This window comes from Molothrus ater, chromosome 2 (genome assembly GCF_012460135.2).
Source record: "Molothrus ater isolate BHLD 08-10-18 breed brown headed cowbird chromosome 2, BPBGC_Mater_1.1, whole genome shotgun sequence".
Classification (NCBI taxonomy): Eukaryota; Metazoa; Chordata; class Aves; order Passeriformes; family Icteridae; genus Molothrus; species Molothrus ater.
This window is the reverse complement of record NC_050479.2, coordinates 20445669-20464328: the sequence shown is the minus strand read 5'-3', so window position 1 is coordinate 20464328 and position 18660 is coordinate 20445669. Positions and strand designations below refer to the sequence as shown.

The following is an 18660-nucleotide window of genomic DNA, read 5'->3' as shown; positions in this document are numbered from 1 at the left end:
GTGTTCATTCTCCCTTGGCTGGTGAAATATCTACTGTTACTGCACAGTGTGGGTGATGGAATGTGCTGCCATGGATTAAATCTACAAAGTAGAAAATTAAAATGCTACAGTATGTCACAACTGTAAGGCAGTATATTGTCACTGCTTGCTTGTCAAGTGGGTGTTGAAACATACAGCAAATAGTACAACTGACAAACTTTTAATGGGAGACTTAAAATGCACTGTAGAAAAGTACATCCTTTCCCTGAAAGGAAAGCAGGAAAAAAGCTCTACAAACTGAAGGACAGAGTGATGCATTTTAGTTGCTCTTGTGAATCTGGCCATATATAAGCAGAATATTTGCCTGATGTAAAGTCTTTAAAAATTAAAATATTCTCTGTATATGGAATTTAAGCAAGGAAATGCAGGGATTTTTGAATGAACTATCTTGAGAAATTCAGATGAGACCCAGTGATTGCAGAAGAGTTGGCTTGCACTCCCAAAATATCCTTCCTCCCTTATAAAGGATAGTTTTATTTTAATTCCTCCTTCAAAAATCTCACTGACTGCTGAATGGTTTGGCCTTCGCATAAATTAAGACATTCACGTAGTTTATTTTCCCCTCCATCACTTTCCCACTGGAAGGAAGTTGGATGATTTGCAATTTAATTTTTCCCATGGGCATTTCAGATGTTGTACACTGTGGGTTCTGACATTTCCAGCACGCTGGGGAAGAGATCCTCTCCCCTGTTTCTGATCCAGGCTCTTGGAGGAGTTTTGTAAATTCTGTTTTTTAACTCACCAATCATGCTGAAAGGAGGCTCAATCACTTTTCTTCCGCTCTGTACTCTTCCCCCTCTCCCATTATTTCTAAATAAACTGTACCTTATTTCCATGAAATTTCTCCTCTCAGATCTGCCAGTGTGGCCCTCCAGAGAAGCAGGAGGGGGAGGGAGGACGGTCTTTTTGAACAGACAGCCCCAAGCTGCCTGGATAAATACTGTTTTTAGTTTCAGTTGCTATTTCAGTGAGACCACCTCTCATGAAAGCATTTGCACACTGGAAAATGTACCCCTCAAGCGCTTTTCTGAATATACTGCTTCATAGCACGAGAAATCAAAAGCAAATTGTTTTTCTTTGATAACTCTTAAATTGTGCTGTTCAGTAGAATGACTACATGAAGTATATTAACAAATGTTCATGAAATGTCATTGCTGCAGTGCCTCATGTCCTGTGAAGTGTGTTAACCAGTAGATGAAAAATAATCTGTCCAATAAGAAGCAACAAAAATTTTAGCTGTGGAGGTTTTTTTGTTTGTGTTTTTTTTTTTTTTATCGTCCAGTCTGATGGTAGCTAACTTTAATGAACTAAAAATACATTGAAACAATTTCAGCCAGCCTACCTAGTTTGGGTAGTATTTATTTGTATCTTCTGTGAACTTGAGTTCAAAGATGTTATTTTTCCATTCATTTCATGGAGGCATGCAGTGGATGTCAAGAGATTTATATTAGCCTTGAAAAAAACCTCTTCCTCAGAGATGCATAATATTTCTACAGTTGTCTTTAAGGATGTTACTTCTTTCTGTTCAGTATAGTTTGTTGCAAACTTGTCTCATTTTGAAAATTAAATTTCAGTTCGACCTTTAAAATCATTAGCATAAGCAGAAGTGTGGCAGTGCAATTTGTGCTTATAGTGACCTGTTGTTTGGATATTGACAGCAACATTCCAGTACTAATACAATAACACAGTCAAGTAGTTTCCTTTTAAAATTTATCTTGTATAGGCAGGTTTCAAGGTTTAATTACTGAATCTCTAGTGAAATTCAGTGGATTTGTATGCTTTATTCTGCTGAACAAATCTGAAAATCTGATTTAAGGATGAAGTAATTCTTTTGATAGCACATAAGTACCTGGCTCAGCCAAACCTAAATCTCCCAGTGTTGGTTTTTAAACATAAAACATTTCCTTTGGGTTATAATGGGAGCTTAGACATGCTTCTGAGTTTCTTTAAAGTTTTGTACTATTTCACCTGTGCATTTGGGACAACTTGCTTTTAGCAGATTTTTTGCAGTTTTCCTAAAATCTGTAAAATGCCAGTGGATTCTAATGGTTTCATGAGTTTCTTAAGCTAATTTAAGACCTTGTTGTTATTGAATGAATTGGGTTGTCAAGAAGGCTGGGTATTGTACAGAGCCATACTCTTGTTGTCTGCCAAAGCTACAGTGGCACATACTTGCAGGAGCAGCCAAAATAGACACAGTGGAGAAATTTTGTGAGCATTTGGCTGAGTTCCCCAGCTTCTTGTATTTTCCATTTCTTTCTTTGTCTTTCTCTAGCGTTCCCCTCTTTGGATATAAATCATAATCCACACTCAAGAGGGTCAGTAAATACCAGAAATTACCAAGTTCTTAGAAATTACCAAGTTCTTACACCTTTCATTATGTGTCTTCAGTCCCACAGCCACCTCCTTTGGGTATTGCATGTGGGAGATACTCCCTGTTTCCTGAAGCATCAGAGAACTGGGTTCAATTATAAGCCTAGGGAAAAGAGTAAGCAGGGCTGATTTTTGTGATCTTAGCCACTGTTTTCTTTCAAACAGGAACTAGAATATTTTCTTTATTTTGTCTCCACTGGTCTTCCCATACCACACGTAACAAAGACCTCAGTTCTAGAGTGGTATGGTATGTCAGCCAAAAGCCTAGGCCTTTAAGTGTAAAGGAGTGTTGTTGGGTTTCCTTTCTTCCTTGTAAAATTCAAACCATGGTAAGTTTGAAGAACAAGTGCCAGCTGTAGGATACCCATAATTTGTCCATTTTATGAGCATGAGTTAGTACCTTTGAATTGGTTTAGAGTATTTCCCTCCCCAAGACACCTGTCTTGTTTATAGTCTGAGTAAGAATCAAACATGGGGTAAATTGTAATTGTAAATCACTCATCTCACAGTGACTGATTTTTACTTACTTCTTATGCTCTATTTAATAAATATCCTCTTGAGCTCAGCAATATAAGTTCATTAGTGCTGGGTTCAGATACCACCCCTGAATGTGATTTTCTGGACATTAATAAAATCTTTAATGTTCCCCAGGTATTTTCAGTGACAGAAAGGTTGCCCCATTTTGTCAGGGGGAGAGAGCTGTGTACAGCTATAATGACTCAGACATTCTACTAAATTTAATTAAATTATGTCTAATTAAATTTTGGAAATACATGCCTTTTTCCCCCTGATGTAGTTTGCATAGTAAACTAGTGTCTCTGCTGATCTTCATCCTCATGCTGCGTCTGCATTTTCTTGAGTGAGACATCATTCTAGATCCCTAGGTATGGCCATTTCAGGACAGGTGTGCCATTTCAAGTCAGTGTTTGCTTAAGGTCATCACCAGGTTAAACCTTTGTCATCCCATCTGTGCCCCTCCCTTAACAGGAGCTGTTATGTTCATCTCCATTAGAATTTTTTAAATACTGAATTAAGCACCAAGTTGGCTTGCCTACCTAGGGAGCCAGTCATTTGATACCACCTACTCCAGTGAGGAATGCAAGCTCCCCAGCACTTGTTATGCAAGGATGGGAATGGGCAAAATGCCTGGAATGTTGATGGCTCAAAATTAACAGTTTTTTCCACAGGAATATGTTAAATGGCTGGATCAGTAGGGACCTCAGTGTCTGGCATTGGGCCAAATAAAAACACTCTTTTGCAGTTACTACAGTTAAAAAGTAGTATCTTTAAATACTCGTTAGGAAGGAAAAATGTGTTTGAAAAACAGAGGCTTCATAAAGGATCCTAAATATTTTTTTTCCACTTTAGGTTGCAATCTATGTCAAGTCATTGATTTAAGTGGATATTTTAAGGCAGGTTAATGTATGCACTGAGTTTGACAACAGCCATTTTCTTCTAACACAGCAGCAGTGAGAATGGTTAATGTAGTACAGGCATAAAAGTCTGGCATAGGCAAGCATAGTGAAATGGCTTATTCATGTATTTATTGTGATTGGAAGAAAAGTTTGTGTTTGAGGAGACAGACTGCAGTTATGGAACATACTTAAGAGGACTTTTTTATTAAGTTCTGAGCATAACTAAACATGACTACTCCAATTTTCTTTTCGTAATTTTGGGTGAATGAGACCATAAAAGCCTTAGGGGTGTCTTCTGTCCAAGGAGATAAATATTCGAGTTTGTCACTGGTAACTTCTTGGAACAACTTACCATACAGAGGTATTCCCCAGTGGAAAGCAAGCAACAAAACTGCCCCATAACTTCAGTTCATGTGCAGGAAATAGAGGTTGCAGAAAACTGGCTTATTGGTGCTTCAACAGATTCCTGCATTATATAGTGTTTTGTGCCTGCTTTTTCTTTGTGTAAAGGGAAGACTGTAGAAACAAGAAGAGCTAGCTGAAAGAGCTAGCAAAGAGTGTCAAGGGAATCAAAGTAAATACCTAATCAAATTTTGGAACTCCTCAGTGATACAATCCTTGTCCACGGCAGTACTTTCCTTTCTTTAATAACAGTATAATTAAGTTATTGTATGAGAACTTCCTACTTTCAAAGCATCACCATAACAGAAATTGAAGGGAAAAAACAAACTTTAAGCTGGAATGTCATACACAAAGGGAGTTATGTGCTCTCAGCAAGCTCAAGAGTCAAAATTAAAACCTCTTGTATTTAGTGAAGGTGGTGTTTTACTTCACAGACAAGTGGAATCACTGATTCACTAGCACTGAAAGAGGGGAATCTCTTCTCTGATCATACTTCTCTGTTCCTTGTTGCCTTCATTAGTGTTCATTTGTACCTGTGATCTGCTTCTTACGCAGCTCCTCCTGCAATGTCAAAATAACTACCGAAACAATTGAGAGTGCTAAAATGAAGGAAAGGGTCAGCCCTTCAGCTGTCTTATGAAGAAAGACAGAGACTTCAGATGAATCTCATCTTCTTTTGTCCACAAGCTGTGTAAAAGCTTATGAACACAATCAAATAGTCCAGGCTCATATGATTCACGCTCGCTTGCCAAGCTGTGATAACTCAATTGTACCAGAATTCTGTGATTCTGTTGAAAGGATCTTGAGTCCTTATTTGTTTCATTTGGCACTGAACACCTGAAAATCAAGCTCTATGTGCTTCAGGAGTGTTTACTGAATATTTAACAGAGCAGCCTGGGTAGGAGAGAGAAGAGATCCTGACCTTGCTTGCTCTTCCTGGCCCTGACATTTGGTCAATGGGGCGAGGTGCTCTTCAGGAAGCTGCATCTGGAATTCATGCACAATAGCTGAAGCATGAAATATGTAGACTGTATGTATTGATCCACAGTGGTGCCTTCAGTAGCTATTGGCAGGAAGTTTGTTATTAATTCAAGGAGGAGGAAATGGTATTGAAGGGCTTGATAAAGAATTCTGCTTTAGACAGAAATGTGACATAATACCCAATTTCTTTACTTCCTGAAATGAGATCTAAGGGATGTGGGGAAATTGCAGTGAAATTCTTATTCATATATGGATGTAGTCACTGCAAAATTACTTATATTGATAGTTTATTCCCTTCCCCGAATAAGATGGCCAAATGCTTCCCAGATGTTAGTAGGAAATAAATCTTATTGCATGAGCTTTTGTTTTCAGGTGGGGGAAATGACTTTGTCATGTTGATATCTTTTCTTTTGTTCATAATCACATTATCACACGGTGAATGTTCTGTTTGTGTGTTATGTGCCTTTACCTTGCTTTTTTTGTTACTAATTTTCTTTCTTACCAGATATTTTTGAAAAAGATTATTTTAATCAAAACCAATGAGCTATATCTCACTTTTATGGCTGGCTTGAAAGTGCCTTAATTGATTAATTAAATAATTAATTATTTTTTATGTGCCCTATTTATTTAAAGGGTAGTAATCTTTTAGAGGTACTGATCTTTGTTTGAATGCTCCCATTTCAAAGATGAAACTGAGGTGTAAAGTGAATAAATGTTGTACAGTTCTTGAGTTTCAAATGTTCAAAAATCAGAAAGCTAGGTTTTCTCTTACTTACCTCTAATTTTAGCTGTTAAATTCTAAAGTGTCTAAATTGTCATTGCAAGACAAACATAAATACCTAACAGTAAGTGTTCTCCCTCTAATGCCAAAAGAAACATTCATGAAATGTCTAGCTTTAGTGTTCTTGGTAATACTGATAAGAGTTCAAAATTTGTTTTTAAAAGGACATTTTCTTAAAATGTCAGCTGTGGAATTATTCTTAAAGCTGTTGTTTCATGTAATGGTACAGCATGTTAAGATACAAGAAATCACTTCTAACTATAAAGCATACTAGAGAAAAAATCCCAAGTTAGCTTATTTAATTGCATATTTTATGATAGATTCATCTAAAGCCACTTGTATTTTGTAACTAGTAAGTCTTTTTTCCAGACTGATTTTCTGTTTTAATGGCAGCTTTAAAAAGTTAAAATTTTTAAGATTTGTCATTTAGGGTAGCCTATTATTTTTGGCCCCTTGAACCATTCCTCTGCGAGGTGGGACATGATTGTATGGACCTGTTGTCTCTAGTTAAGCATCTCACCTTCAGCTTCTTCAAATTCTTACTGCACTTTTGAAATCCTAATTTAAGATCTGATTGTAGAAGAAGGATGAATAAGAAAATGTTCAGCTTCATCAGCTGTACAGGCAGTAAACTTGAGTTCTAAAATATTAATTTATTACAAAATGAGAAAGGTATGAAGACAGATATTGTCTATACAGTAGATAAAACACTGTAGTTCTCACACATCTACACATGTAGGAACACTTGCAGTTGTTTGCTGTTTTAAAAATACACAAAAAACCAATTTAAAAACTCCTAAAACCAATCAACCAAACAAAACACTCCAAAAACAAGCCCACCTCAAAACCCAGAAACAATCCTTCCAAACCCCTCTAAATTTTCTTGGTTTGATATTTAGAAGAAAAAAGGCACAGGCATTAAAAGGCTTCACATTCTGATATATTTCCTCTTGTCTTTCTCTTCTGAAATTTCAAATATATTTATTCTCTTTTAAAGAGTTTCAAATATACAGCAACAGCTGGCCTTGCTGGATAATGAATCCTGGCCAGGAATGGCTGAAGCAGACAGGGACCGTCTCCAGCTCATCAAGGAGAAGGAGGCTCTTCTTCAGGAGCTGCAGCTCATCAGTCAGCAGAGACGATCCCCAGAAGACATTGCACGTCTGGAGGAAGAAAAAAGACGCTTGGAGGATGAAATTCAGCGAGCTCGAGCAACGTCTGCTCATGGGGCCACTGAAAGGTTTGGGAACTTGGATTGTTTTCTCCTCTATTATGAGATCCATGTAGATAGCTTCAAAAGGAAGAGTAGGGAGTTTCATTGTGTTTAAGGAAAAAAGTAAATTGCTAGAGAAAAAATTAGTTTCAAAAAAGTTGAAGACCACTCCTGTCACTATTTAATTCCATCTGTCTTGAACTTTTCTAAAGCAGAGTCACAGGGATGTTGACTAGTTAATTTTCCTTTCATTCATCTAAAAATTCTGAATAGGAAGAAGAAATCTGAATAGAATCTTGAAAGATGCTTGGAATAGGTCTGAGTGATACTGTCTGATAATAGAGACCTGAATGACAGTACCTGGATAGTGAAAGATTTTTCTGTTCTTTGCAGTGGAGTAGTAGTCATCTCCAAAAGCATCAGAACAAAGATCCTTTGCTATATTTAGTTTCTGACCTATAACAGGAAAGTTAAATGATTATGGTTTTGCTGCCTTTTATATACAATATTTCCTTTTCATTTGCAATCTCAGCAGTGGGAACACATCCCAGTTCTGACATTCAGTGAGCATAGTAAGCAAAGTCATTCTTGAAAACTTAAAAATCAAGTTATATATAAAATAAACAACCCAAAAACATATTAGTGGAAACTCAGTGTTTATTTCAAAGTTGCTTAGCTTTTCCTGTAGCCAGAGAAAAGGACAAAACCTCTTAATCTCTTTTTACCATAGACTACTTCCAGTGAAAGTAGGAAAATACTTGTTCTTACTTCTCATAAATAGTGGTAAAACCTCAGCTTTGACACTTAAGGAAAACCTACAAGAGCCGGCTTTAATGTGATCTGTGTAAAGGTTAATATTTACACAATTAAGACACTTCAAAATATTTGAAAGTGCTTTCCAGGTACAGATTTTGACAACTTCAGTTTCCTTGAAAATTCTTACTTCAGACAGCAAATTCAGGCAATAGATAGAAAATTCACAGCCAGCCTGCAGGTCAGTGTAATATATTTTGCAATTTTTGCCATATCGTTACATTGGTTTTCCAGCTTAAACTGACAGAAAAGGGAGTTGACTTTACTCTGTCGTGTAGTAAGTTTTATTTGTTGGTTTTGGGCTCTCATGTTAGGTAGTGCATACTGTGTTGGCAAGAAGGCTAAGCTATTTTTCCATGGAGTTCATGCTGTGGAAACCAGCATTCTACTGTGGTACTTGATATTTCAAATGCTAGCAGAAGTTGAGCAAAAGTTAGAATAATACTGATGGGCACTCTATTTTTTATGACAAATTGGGAGGAAGCTTAACTATAAGTAACCCTGATTTTTTGTTTGTTTTAGGCTCAGAAATAACCAAAAATATTTCTAATTCTGCTTTTGTATTTCTACTTTATTCTAATTGTGAAATACGAAGGTGTTTCTTAAATAATTAACACTTCTGTTACTGAGTTTTAAAGGCACTGAGTTATGCACAGATCAGAATGAACTTATAATCTGTATGACTGAGGGTTTTGTTCTTTGTTTTTGTTATAGTGTTGTTTTTGTTGGTATTGGCTGACAGCCTTAGTTGGTGGCATTTTTTACCTTTTAGCACGGATACCTACCCTGCAGCATCTATCACTGTGGAGTGTAGGTTCCTAAGTTTGTTTCTTACAGTAGATGGTCTGAATATCTCTGTTTTCACCTGAAAGCTTTTGAATCAGTTTAGTTTCTTGTGTCCATTTTTCCTTTTCTCTTGGTTCCTGCATGCAGTGCCTGTGTGGTGTAAGTTTGCATAGCTGAGCTGCAGCCTTCCTTGTGCCGCTAGTTAACCTGGCCTGGAGTGCACAAAGGGAGGAGGAAAGCTTGAGAGGTGCTATTTTATCCAGTAGAACTGGATAAAACAGTTTTCTGTTGATTTTAGAATCCTTTCTGTTGATTTTAAAATCCTCTTCATTAACATGTTGAATTCTAACAGCTGTCTTTGCAGCTGAGGAAGGTCTGAGGCAGCCCGATAACTTTGATCTGCTTTCTCCAAACCATTTGTCAGAATCTCCATTTCCAGCCACCTTGTGATATAGGGCTGGAGCTGTAACTTTTCTGGATGTACAAAATGTACAACACAAACCAGAATACTACCCTGATATTATCTTGAAGTTCAGTGGTTGGGCTTGGAAAAACAAAACATCAGGAATATAATTCTGGATCCAGAAAAAGAGTAGATTGTAGATAAAATCTATTATTTGAAATTCTAATAATGTCAGAATACTGAATTTAAGATATCTTATAGGTGTGTGAGATTGATGGCATTAAAGTTACATTCTATTTGTGTTGTGGTAGTGGTACTGACTAATTCAGCTGCTTGTTATTACAACGGGCAAAAAATAAATTGCAGCATGAAATTTTTCCCGTAATGTAGTAGTCAAGATGCTGTATTGCCTGCTTAAATATAATGATAAATGAATGCACATAAAACACATGGAATAAAAGATTAAATTTGACATTGGTGGTTATACTCAACAGAAATCCTTCAAAATTTTTCTTTTTATCTTTGAATTTTTACACTAATTTTCTTGGAATTTTTTTTTTGAGACAAGGTGGAAGGGCATAGTATTTTAATAGCAGAATCAGGTTGGTTGATGCAAGAGAAGAAAAATAATCTTGTAGAGTCTGATATTTTTACGTAGGACTTCTTATGACTGCTAATTGCTTTAATGTATTTTCAGCATCATGACTCTTACATTATGGTTCAGTTACTTCTCTTGTCTGGGAACTCTCCTGGAGTCCTGGTTCTTGTGTTCTTGCTGGAATTACCATCGCTGCATATGAGCAGCATAAATTAAAACTTTTCATTAAGCAGTGCAACTTTTTTCAGTATTCCAAACTTCAATGCATTGATGTTTTTCCACACTTGGGAAGTGCCTAGCACTTTTTGAACAGTATTGTGATGAAGAAAATAGTAATATGCATATGTTTAATTATAGGATACTGTTACAGGAGAAGAGAAATTGTTTGCTTATGCAACTAGAAGAAGCTACACGTTTAACCTCATATTTACACTCCCAGTTAAAAAGGTAAGTTATATAAAAGCAGCAGATTTGGAAGTAACTACAGCAGAGAAGAATATTAATAATGTATGAAGTTTATCTTTTATACTTCTGTGTATGTATGCCAAGTAAATTAATTTTTCACTACATTTATACACTTTGCTCTGTGGAATGTGATGATCTGGATGGAGTTTTATAAATAGTATTAGTGATGGCTGCTTGGGGTACGTTATTAAGTGTAGCTGGGAATTTTATATTGCCTTACTTTCTGAAAAGGAGATAAGTTATTAAAATCTGTTGTAATATTGTTACAGTTTCACTATGGGCAAATAGCATTCTTTTAAATTCTCTGGTTTCTTAATATTCTGATACCTTCAAAGGTAGGGGGTTTTGATGTCTGGTAAGATGACAAAATTTTGCTATTTAAATACGAGAATGTGTTAAGACTCACACCTGAAGTTCAGAATGTTTGCATATTCACACTCACAGCTGCCTTTTGAGATGCAGCTCTTGGGGATTCTTCAGTTTAACACCATAGCAGCATGAAAAGCTCAGTTCCTGCTGAGTTCCTGTCTCACTTCATCTCTCTCTGGCGTTAATATTCTTGCCCCCCTTAGCTGAGAATGGTAAGAGGAAGTGGAATAGGATTCATCCTAAACTCTTCTTATTTTGCATTGGAAAAACCTGTGAGAGTGAGACTTACGCAGCAGTTTGTTAGGACTTTGCAAATCCCTTTGCACTTCTTCTCCCTGGATTGTTTATTACCAATCATTAATGTAAATTTGAACTGGATCATGGTAATCTATCCTTCCTGGCTTTACATTGAGTTTGCTGAGCTAGAGCCTACTCTGGCCTCTTTTCTGCCAAATTATAGCTGTTTACGTGTTGGACAAAAGAGCAGGCTCATCCTGCTCTTGGATGTTGTTGGACTGTTGTCTTCAGGCACTTAGCCCTGATCTGCTTGTCACGTGTACTGCTCCAGTCATGGCTGTGCTTGAGGCTAGGGCAAGAAACATGAGCTAGGCTTTAAAAAGCCAAGTCATCTTTCCATTTCGCCATACTGAATAAATTCAAAATTGCTTGTGTAATCTGGATTAGTGTTTTAATGTCTGCATTGGTAGTTGTGATTATATTTGAAAGGGCATTTTTGTGTTTTCTCTTTCTTTGCATGCCATAGTCTGTCAGCTAGCACCCTCACCATGTCCTCTGGCAGCAGCAGGGGATCCCTGGCCTCCAGTCGAGGATCCTTGGCCTCCAGCAGAGGCTCCCTCAGCTCAGTCAGCTTCACGGACATCTATGGCCTTCCCCAGTACGACAAGGCAGACAGCATTACAGACTACGGGCAGCACTTGCGCTTTGACATCATTCCCTTCGAGGCGCTCACCAAGGACGTGCCCTATGCTGATCCCATGGGACACTCCAGTTTCAATAAGCAGCGCAGGTCCCTGGATACGCCGCAGTCCCTGGCGTCGCTGTCGTCGCGGTCCTCCTTGTCATCGTTGTCTCCTCCAAGCTCGCCTCTGGACACCCCGTTTCTCTCTGCGTCACGGGATTCTCCGTTGGCTCAGATGTCAGAGGGGTTTGAGGAGATTGCAGGCATGGGAGCCCTGGAAATGCTCAGGGCTCAGACCACAGCCTTGGGTGACGATGATGCACAAGGCACGAGCTCATCTCAGACGTCTGCTTACCCTCTGGACAGTGAGGGGCTGCGAGAAATGGGACCACACCTGACTGCTGTCCAAACTGGTGGAGGTGAGTTTGTGGATATTATTATTTTGCCACATTGTCTTAGAAAATGTCACACAGACCTAAGCATGCCAGCACAGTAGAGATTGTTCCTGAGTCCCTGAGTATTTTACTACCATCGGGTAAAAATTGCATGGTAGGTGTTACCTGTTAAAAGCCCAACCAAAACACAGGAAAATCCCCCAAACCCAAACTCTAGTTTTAGGGCAAGGAGGTGCAAGAATAGAGAAACCTTGTCAATAGATCTTAAAACAGTGGTGAATTGACTGGAAGAAAGGGAATGGAATATAGACTTTCATTGGAGTGTAGCCTTTCAAGGACCTAGCAAGAATAAGTAAAGTATTAGTATGGATTAGTTACTTCTGAGGCCCCCAGTTGTGCTGATGTTGCCTTTATTCTGATAATGGAAAGCAAAGCAAACTCAGGAGAGATAGGAAATAACAAACAACTATTCCCTACAATAAAAAACCCGAACACAAAATATGAGGTGATGCTTTTGACTGCGCTTGAAGGCTGGCTGACTACAATGCTGAATTTTGAATTTGTATGTACTCCAGCCCAGGTTCCCTTGTCCAAGTTCTGTGAGGAGCAGAAGCCACAGTGGCATGGCTGTAATGAGTGCACAGTGCACTCATGAGTCGGTGCTTCATCAACAAAGGAGCATCTTTTGTAGGGGATGTGTGAGATGTTGTGCATCTTGGCTGGTGTGCTCTGATTGCAGAGGGGGTGATGGGTGCAGCTAGCACAGCACATGCACTGTTGACTTTTCCTTTCCTGCTGGACTGTCGAATTGAGGGACTTGCTTTAGCTTGCCTTGGCAGAAGCTTCTGAAAGCACTGCAGTTGAGAAACATAAATTAGAGAAATCAAAAAAGGAAACAGAAAACTTTTGAAAAAATGAAACAAAATTAAAAGCCTGAGCATACAGGCACATGACAAATTTATTTTCCTGTTTTGACCAACTAATGAAGAATTGCTCTTAATGTGAAAAAGATAATCACGATAACATTTTTGTGTGTTAACTTGCTTGCTTTTTTAATGATACCATACCAGTAGAAAAAGGCTTTTAGAGTTTAGTTTAATATTAAATGTTGTGAATCCCATCTCATTTCTATATCCAGAATTCTGTGCTAGCATTGTGTAGAATGTTGCATTCAGGACTCATGATGTCAGGAATAATATGAACTATAACCAGAGAATGGATCATATTATCCTACCAAAATCTTACTTGGCAAGTGATAATACAAAGGAACATTGATGGTATTTACAGAAAACCTTTCTGGTTTTCATTTTAAAAGAAATCATTGCCACAGGGCTAAAAAGCCTGTATTGTTCAACAGCATTTGAGTCTAGACTTACCTAATTTCCTTAATGCAGCTAGTACTCCCAGAAGATACTGCAGCAGAATTTACTTTTACTAGCTGTAAACATTTCTAGTGCCCATACTGTAGCTTTCAGACCAAAATAAACAGAATTCCAGAGACCAGCATGAAAACTTGTGCTTAAATTAGTGCTGTGAACAGGCTTCCTGAGGCTTTCTTTAAACCTCAAATCAGACCACAGCATGTCTTCACCCATTGTGGTAAGTGAAAGTATCTAAGTAGTTCATTTATAGCTTGTATGTGTTTCCTAGAAGTGAAGGCCTAGTGTGAGAGCCTAGGCAGCAATGCAGGATGGAGCTTCATGCTTTGATTTTCCTTTTCTCAGTTCTCTGCTGTGTTTCTACACATCTCACATTTGTCTGAAAACCTCTGTGCTTAACCTGCTGTCAGTGCTGGGGTGTCCAGCTCCTAGCCCAGAGGTTACAGCTTTACTCTATGTACAATGGAGTATTTTGTGTTGCTTTTTGAGGAAGAATGTGTGGTTAAAAGGTAGCTAGGCTGCCTTCTTTTGAGACTTTTTAATTTTTGATATTTGCATTTGGAAACAATTACTTAAAAAAATTTACCCTTGCTGATTTTTGCCTGCTTTGAGTTCCACACTCACTAGCTGGTGGTTTGGAATTGTAATGCAGTTGTTTGCAAGTAGCAGTTGGAAGTTTTGAAAGTATTTTGGTTTTGTACTCTTTTCCTGGAAGAATTGGATGGAGCATCCAGCTTGTATGCCAGAGCTGGGAGCTGGCAGATGCTGGGGTTTGGCTTTCTGCGAGGTACCATGCAGTGTACCCTGCTGCTGCCACCCGATGGCCTGGCAGCAGAATGCTGTTCTGCAAAAACAGGAGGTCTTGGTTCCCACAAACCTTTGCCTGCTCCTTCACTAGGCAAAGCATGAGGTAATTTTGGTAATTTGCAGATAATGGGGACTGGGAGGGTTAGCGCTGAATAAACTGCATGAACTTTGCACTGATGCAGCACTTGAGAAAGTTCAAGGGGTACTTCAGGAACTGCAATTTTGATGTTCAGTTGCTGATTTGCTGTTTTATTGTTCTGCATCTGTCACAGGGTCACATTGTGAAATAAGTTTTCATGTGTGAATGAGAGAATATGCTTGAAAAGTTAAATCCATCATATTTCTAAAGCTAGGAGTGGGAGGAAACATGTTAATAAAATATTGGGCTTGAATAGCTTCACAATCTCTCCTATATACCAGATCTTTCAAATGCTAAATTTCTTTTAATGCCTAAATAGTCTCTTGTTTATAAAATATTGTCAGAGATCTAAAGGGTGATTTGTCACTGTATGCTTTTTGTCTTGTTTCTCATGCGGCGCAACAGAAAAATTCACTGTAAGTGAACCTGAAATTTCTTATTGTGTGTTTTTCTGTGTGATGTGTTGGTTGTTTTCTTTTGGGGTGGGTTGTTTAGTTTTGATTTTTTGTTTTTGGAGTTGCATGAGAAGAAACAGGAGATTCTGCTACATTTGGTTTTGTTTGATATTTTGCTGTATCTGTTTAATCATTATGGCATATTTAATTCTCTTGCTATGTCAACTAAACAACATATTCACAGCTGTAGTTAAATTCCTGGAGAAAGTGTTCTTTGACCTTCAGCTTTGTTGTATAATAGTAATGTCTTATGGTAGGTAAGGTCTGGTTTTGTCTCAGATTAGTTTTTATGAGAGTGTTCTACTCTTTTATTAGTGCATTTTGAGCTGACATGCAGTATTTCCAGTCACCTAAGCTTGTGAAACATGCTTTAGATTTGTTTATGTGATTTCTTAGCAAATGAAAGTTTGGACAGCAAAATTTGCTTTGAAGTTCACTTTTTCAACTAATGATAATGAGAATGTTCTTTCATTCAGGGCTGTCTTATATTTATCAAGCTTTGGCACCCAGTAGTTCTGGAAATCATATCCATTGTTTACTGATTTGGTTATTTAAATAAGAAAATGTAAGGTAATGGTCTGTCTTAGAAACCTATTTTTTAAACAATTCCTTAACTTCCAGCATTGCAAAGTCTGTGGTAAACTTTTTTCTTAAACCAAAATTTGGTGTGTCTTTGGTCTTGACTAATTTTTCCTGCTGATTTTTTACGCCCCCCCACCCCCCCCCCCCACCCCAAGGGGATATTCTGGTGTTTGCATCTCTCTCAAGTTTGCTGCCATTGTCCAGAGGTTATTGAATGCTTCCGTGGCCTGCAGACAGTGAGCAAATCGCTGTCAAATTACAACATTGTTGTAATGCATCAGCTTTTCATTGTATTATATTGGTGCTTGATGTCAGCTTTTCCTTCCAGCCAAACTGGAAACATGACAAGGACAGAGTCCACAGGAACTTTCCTCTGCTACGTTTATACAAAGTGTTCATGTAGGGGGTGAGCCAAGGGCTTATTTGCAAAAAGAAGTTAAGTTGTATAACTTGTTGAAATTAGTACAGAAATTATAGAAGCACTTAAAAAAACCCAAACAAGCAAACATTTGTGAATTTCAACCTCTTTCCAGTGATGTAAAATTTTGGAGAAACTTTAATATGTAGATGTCTCTACAGATTGCTAGTGCTTCATGATCCTTATGATTCTTCATAAATACCAGTGACAGAATAAACTTCATAAATACCAGGCAGTGAGATAGGCTTACCAAACCAAAAGTCCTTGGGGGAAAAAAAAGAAAAAGAAGGAAAAAACAAAACAACCAAGCAAACAAAAAACCCCAGTCAAAACAACCCACAAAACCACCACTTTTGTACAAATGATAAAGAGGAGAGCGTGGTTCAAATACAGTTTTTGCATTCTGTGTGCTCACTTGAACTTGGCTCTCATTTGTGGTGAGGATGTCATGAGTAGCACTGCACAATGTGTACAAGATGGACAAGAAGGGTGGGATGGGGAGGAGTGGTGGCTCTTTCCCTGGGTGCAGAGACAAGTACAGGTTGGGCTGTTCCTAGCCAGCAACTAAATTTCCTGAATACCTAAAGGTGACTAAATCCTTCATTGAATTTGGAGGAGAGGTCCATAAGGGCTACTTATTACTCCAAAGGACAGAGAACTGGCTCTGCTGATACATAGGAGTTTTTGCTCCAAACAGGACTGGGTGATTTTTGTAAGACCTTTGGTAATATGGTGCCGTTAGTGGCCTGGTAACAGGAATGTGTCTTGGGCTGGCACACAACCTGCTGGGCTTGGTGCACCTTCTCTGCCAGTTCCACAGTGGGTTAAAGCTGACCTTAGCCAGAGCCTGCTGTTGATAGCAGCAGCGTGGTTGGGTTGTGAAGGGTTTTATCCAGTTCTCCTGTCCTGATGTCCTGTCCTCGTGGTGCTTGGGTGGGAGGTGAGGTGGGTACCATGCAGGGAGGTGGCTCATGATAATGTGCAACAGAGGCACTTAACAAGTTGTTACTTTGAGTAAGACATGCTTCATCCCTTGTTGGGGCTGTAAGCTGTAAATGTCAGCTGGTGCTTGTCCCCCATGCATTGTGCTACTCTCACTCTGCTGGAACTGTCAATGCTTCCATGCTGTCTTAAGTTTGTAAGCGTGAGCAGAAGCAAATAAAATGCTTTCCCTGCTTTTGAAGTGCCATCTCTCGACCACTGCTTTCCTGCTTTGAGGACACTCACCGAACTTTGAGCAAAAGAGGGTAAAAGTTCTTCTCTCCACAGTGAAGAAACTGCACTTCACAAGTCTGTTTAGTGGTTTTCTCTAGGACTCAAAGGAAAACAACCTCAAGTTAGGAGATATTGTTAAAAGTGTTTAAGCCTTTTCTATGCAGTTCTTGAACGTCACTGCTTGTGCATGTACTTTAAAGGATCAGTAGCTGCTATGCCTACTTGCCTGTGCAAAACCCAGTGTATAACATAATTTTGTTGGTACACTTAAAACATGAAAGTGATTGCTGAGTTGCTGTTTATTGTGTGGTTGGTGATTCAGGGAAGAGTGGCAAAGAAGGTTGAACATCACTTCCTCCTTCCCCCAGTCAGTTTTCAAAGTAGTTCACCAAGAATTTTAAAAAAAACAGTGGTCTGAGTGAGCTGGAAAACACTGGTTCTTTTTGATAATGCCTCTCAGACTGTAAATAAAAGCTGCTATTATGTGATGGTATAAACAGTATGCTTTGAGACTTTGTATTAGGAAACAAATGAGAACAAAACCTTGCATTGTATTATCAGATAACTTTAAAAAAGAATTAGTCTCTGTGTTTGTTTTCAACCTATTGTATATTCAGTAGGTAAATCTGAAAAGCTTAGGCTATCATGTGTACATATGTGAATTAATGTAAGTCTTCCTCTAGGAAGGAATTACTCTACCAGAAAAACATTTAGTAACAATACAATTGGTTTATACTTAGTCTTGTCACAGAGCAATTAGCCACAAACTTCCTTCCTTAATTCTTCCACAGAAAATCTCCGGTCTATCCTATTCTAGGCTTTTAACTTAAAGTTAGAAGAAAAATCAGTGAACTGCATATGTGCTGTTTTGCTGCTAGCTTTGATACAATAAATGTTTCTTGTTTAATTTTGAAGAAGTTGCCTTGAGCTGATGTTGTTGTCCCTTTTTTCTCCATGGCAGCTGTAACTCTGCGCGGAGACAGCGGCAGAAGATCGGAGAGGAGAGCCAGGCGAGTTTCAGCATGTCTCTCAGATCATTCACTGGCTAGTGACAGTGGCGTGTTTGAAGCTTTAAGCAAAAGGTCAGGTGTATAAATGCATAGTAAGCTGGAAATATTCCTGTTCTGCCACATGGCCCGAAAGAATTAGTTGTGAATTTATGTGTAGGCTTTCAAAATTGCTACTTATTAGTAACATAAAGCAACTAGATGGCATGTTTTAAAGGAAAGGAGCTTTTTACATGCAGTCCACTGTCATCTTCAAGTGCCAAGTCCCTTTTGCTTTTTTCTCTCTGACATTTTAACATCGTATCTCCCTTGAAAGATAGTTTCCTCATCCTGTTAGTCATAAATCAGTAATTTTATTTCAACCATCTGTAACAAAATAAAGTTATACAGAGTGTGACTTACAATTCTGAGTATCATGTGATAAAAGTATAACTTTAAGGAAGAAATATATGAATGTCAAAAGCCAAAAAATACGTAGGTTGACCAATTGATTGAAGGATGTAGAAAGACATGTTGCTTAATACAACTGTTTTAACACAGGAAGCAGTAACTGGGAAGAAGATAAGGTTTGGAGGATGCTAAAGAGAACTGAAAGACAAAATAAATGCTAAAATAACCTAAATATCTTGAAAGACTAATTCTAAAACTTCAATTTTGACACTTGTGAATTACTACTACTGTATATTTTAATATAAAACATACAGTA

General features: G+C 38.2%; 1 protein-coding gene across 3 annotated transcripts in view; it reads left to right on the top strand.

Moving 5' to 3' along the window:
• WWC3 (WWC family member 3) overlaps window positions 1–18660 on the top strand; it is a 99139-nt gene that overhangs the window by 63546 nt on the left and 16933 nt on the right. For 2 of the 3 annotated variants that reach the window (XM_036382673.2, XM_036382661.2), the window contains exons 9-12: window positions 6989–7231; window positions 10162–10251; window positions 11402–11976; window positions 17909–18029. In XM_036382673.2, the coding sequence (XP_036238566.2) occupies window positions 6989–7231; window positions 10162–10251; window positions 11402–11976; window positions 17909–18029 (1029 nt within the window). The remainder of the gene's footprint in view (window positions 1–6988; window positions 7232–10161; window positions 10252–11401; window positions 11977–17908; window positions 18030–18660) is intronic. The other variant, XM_036382667.2, reaches the window with a different exon arrangement.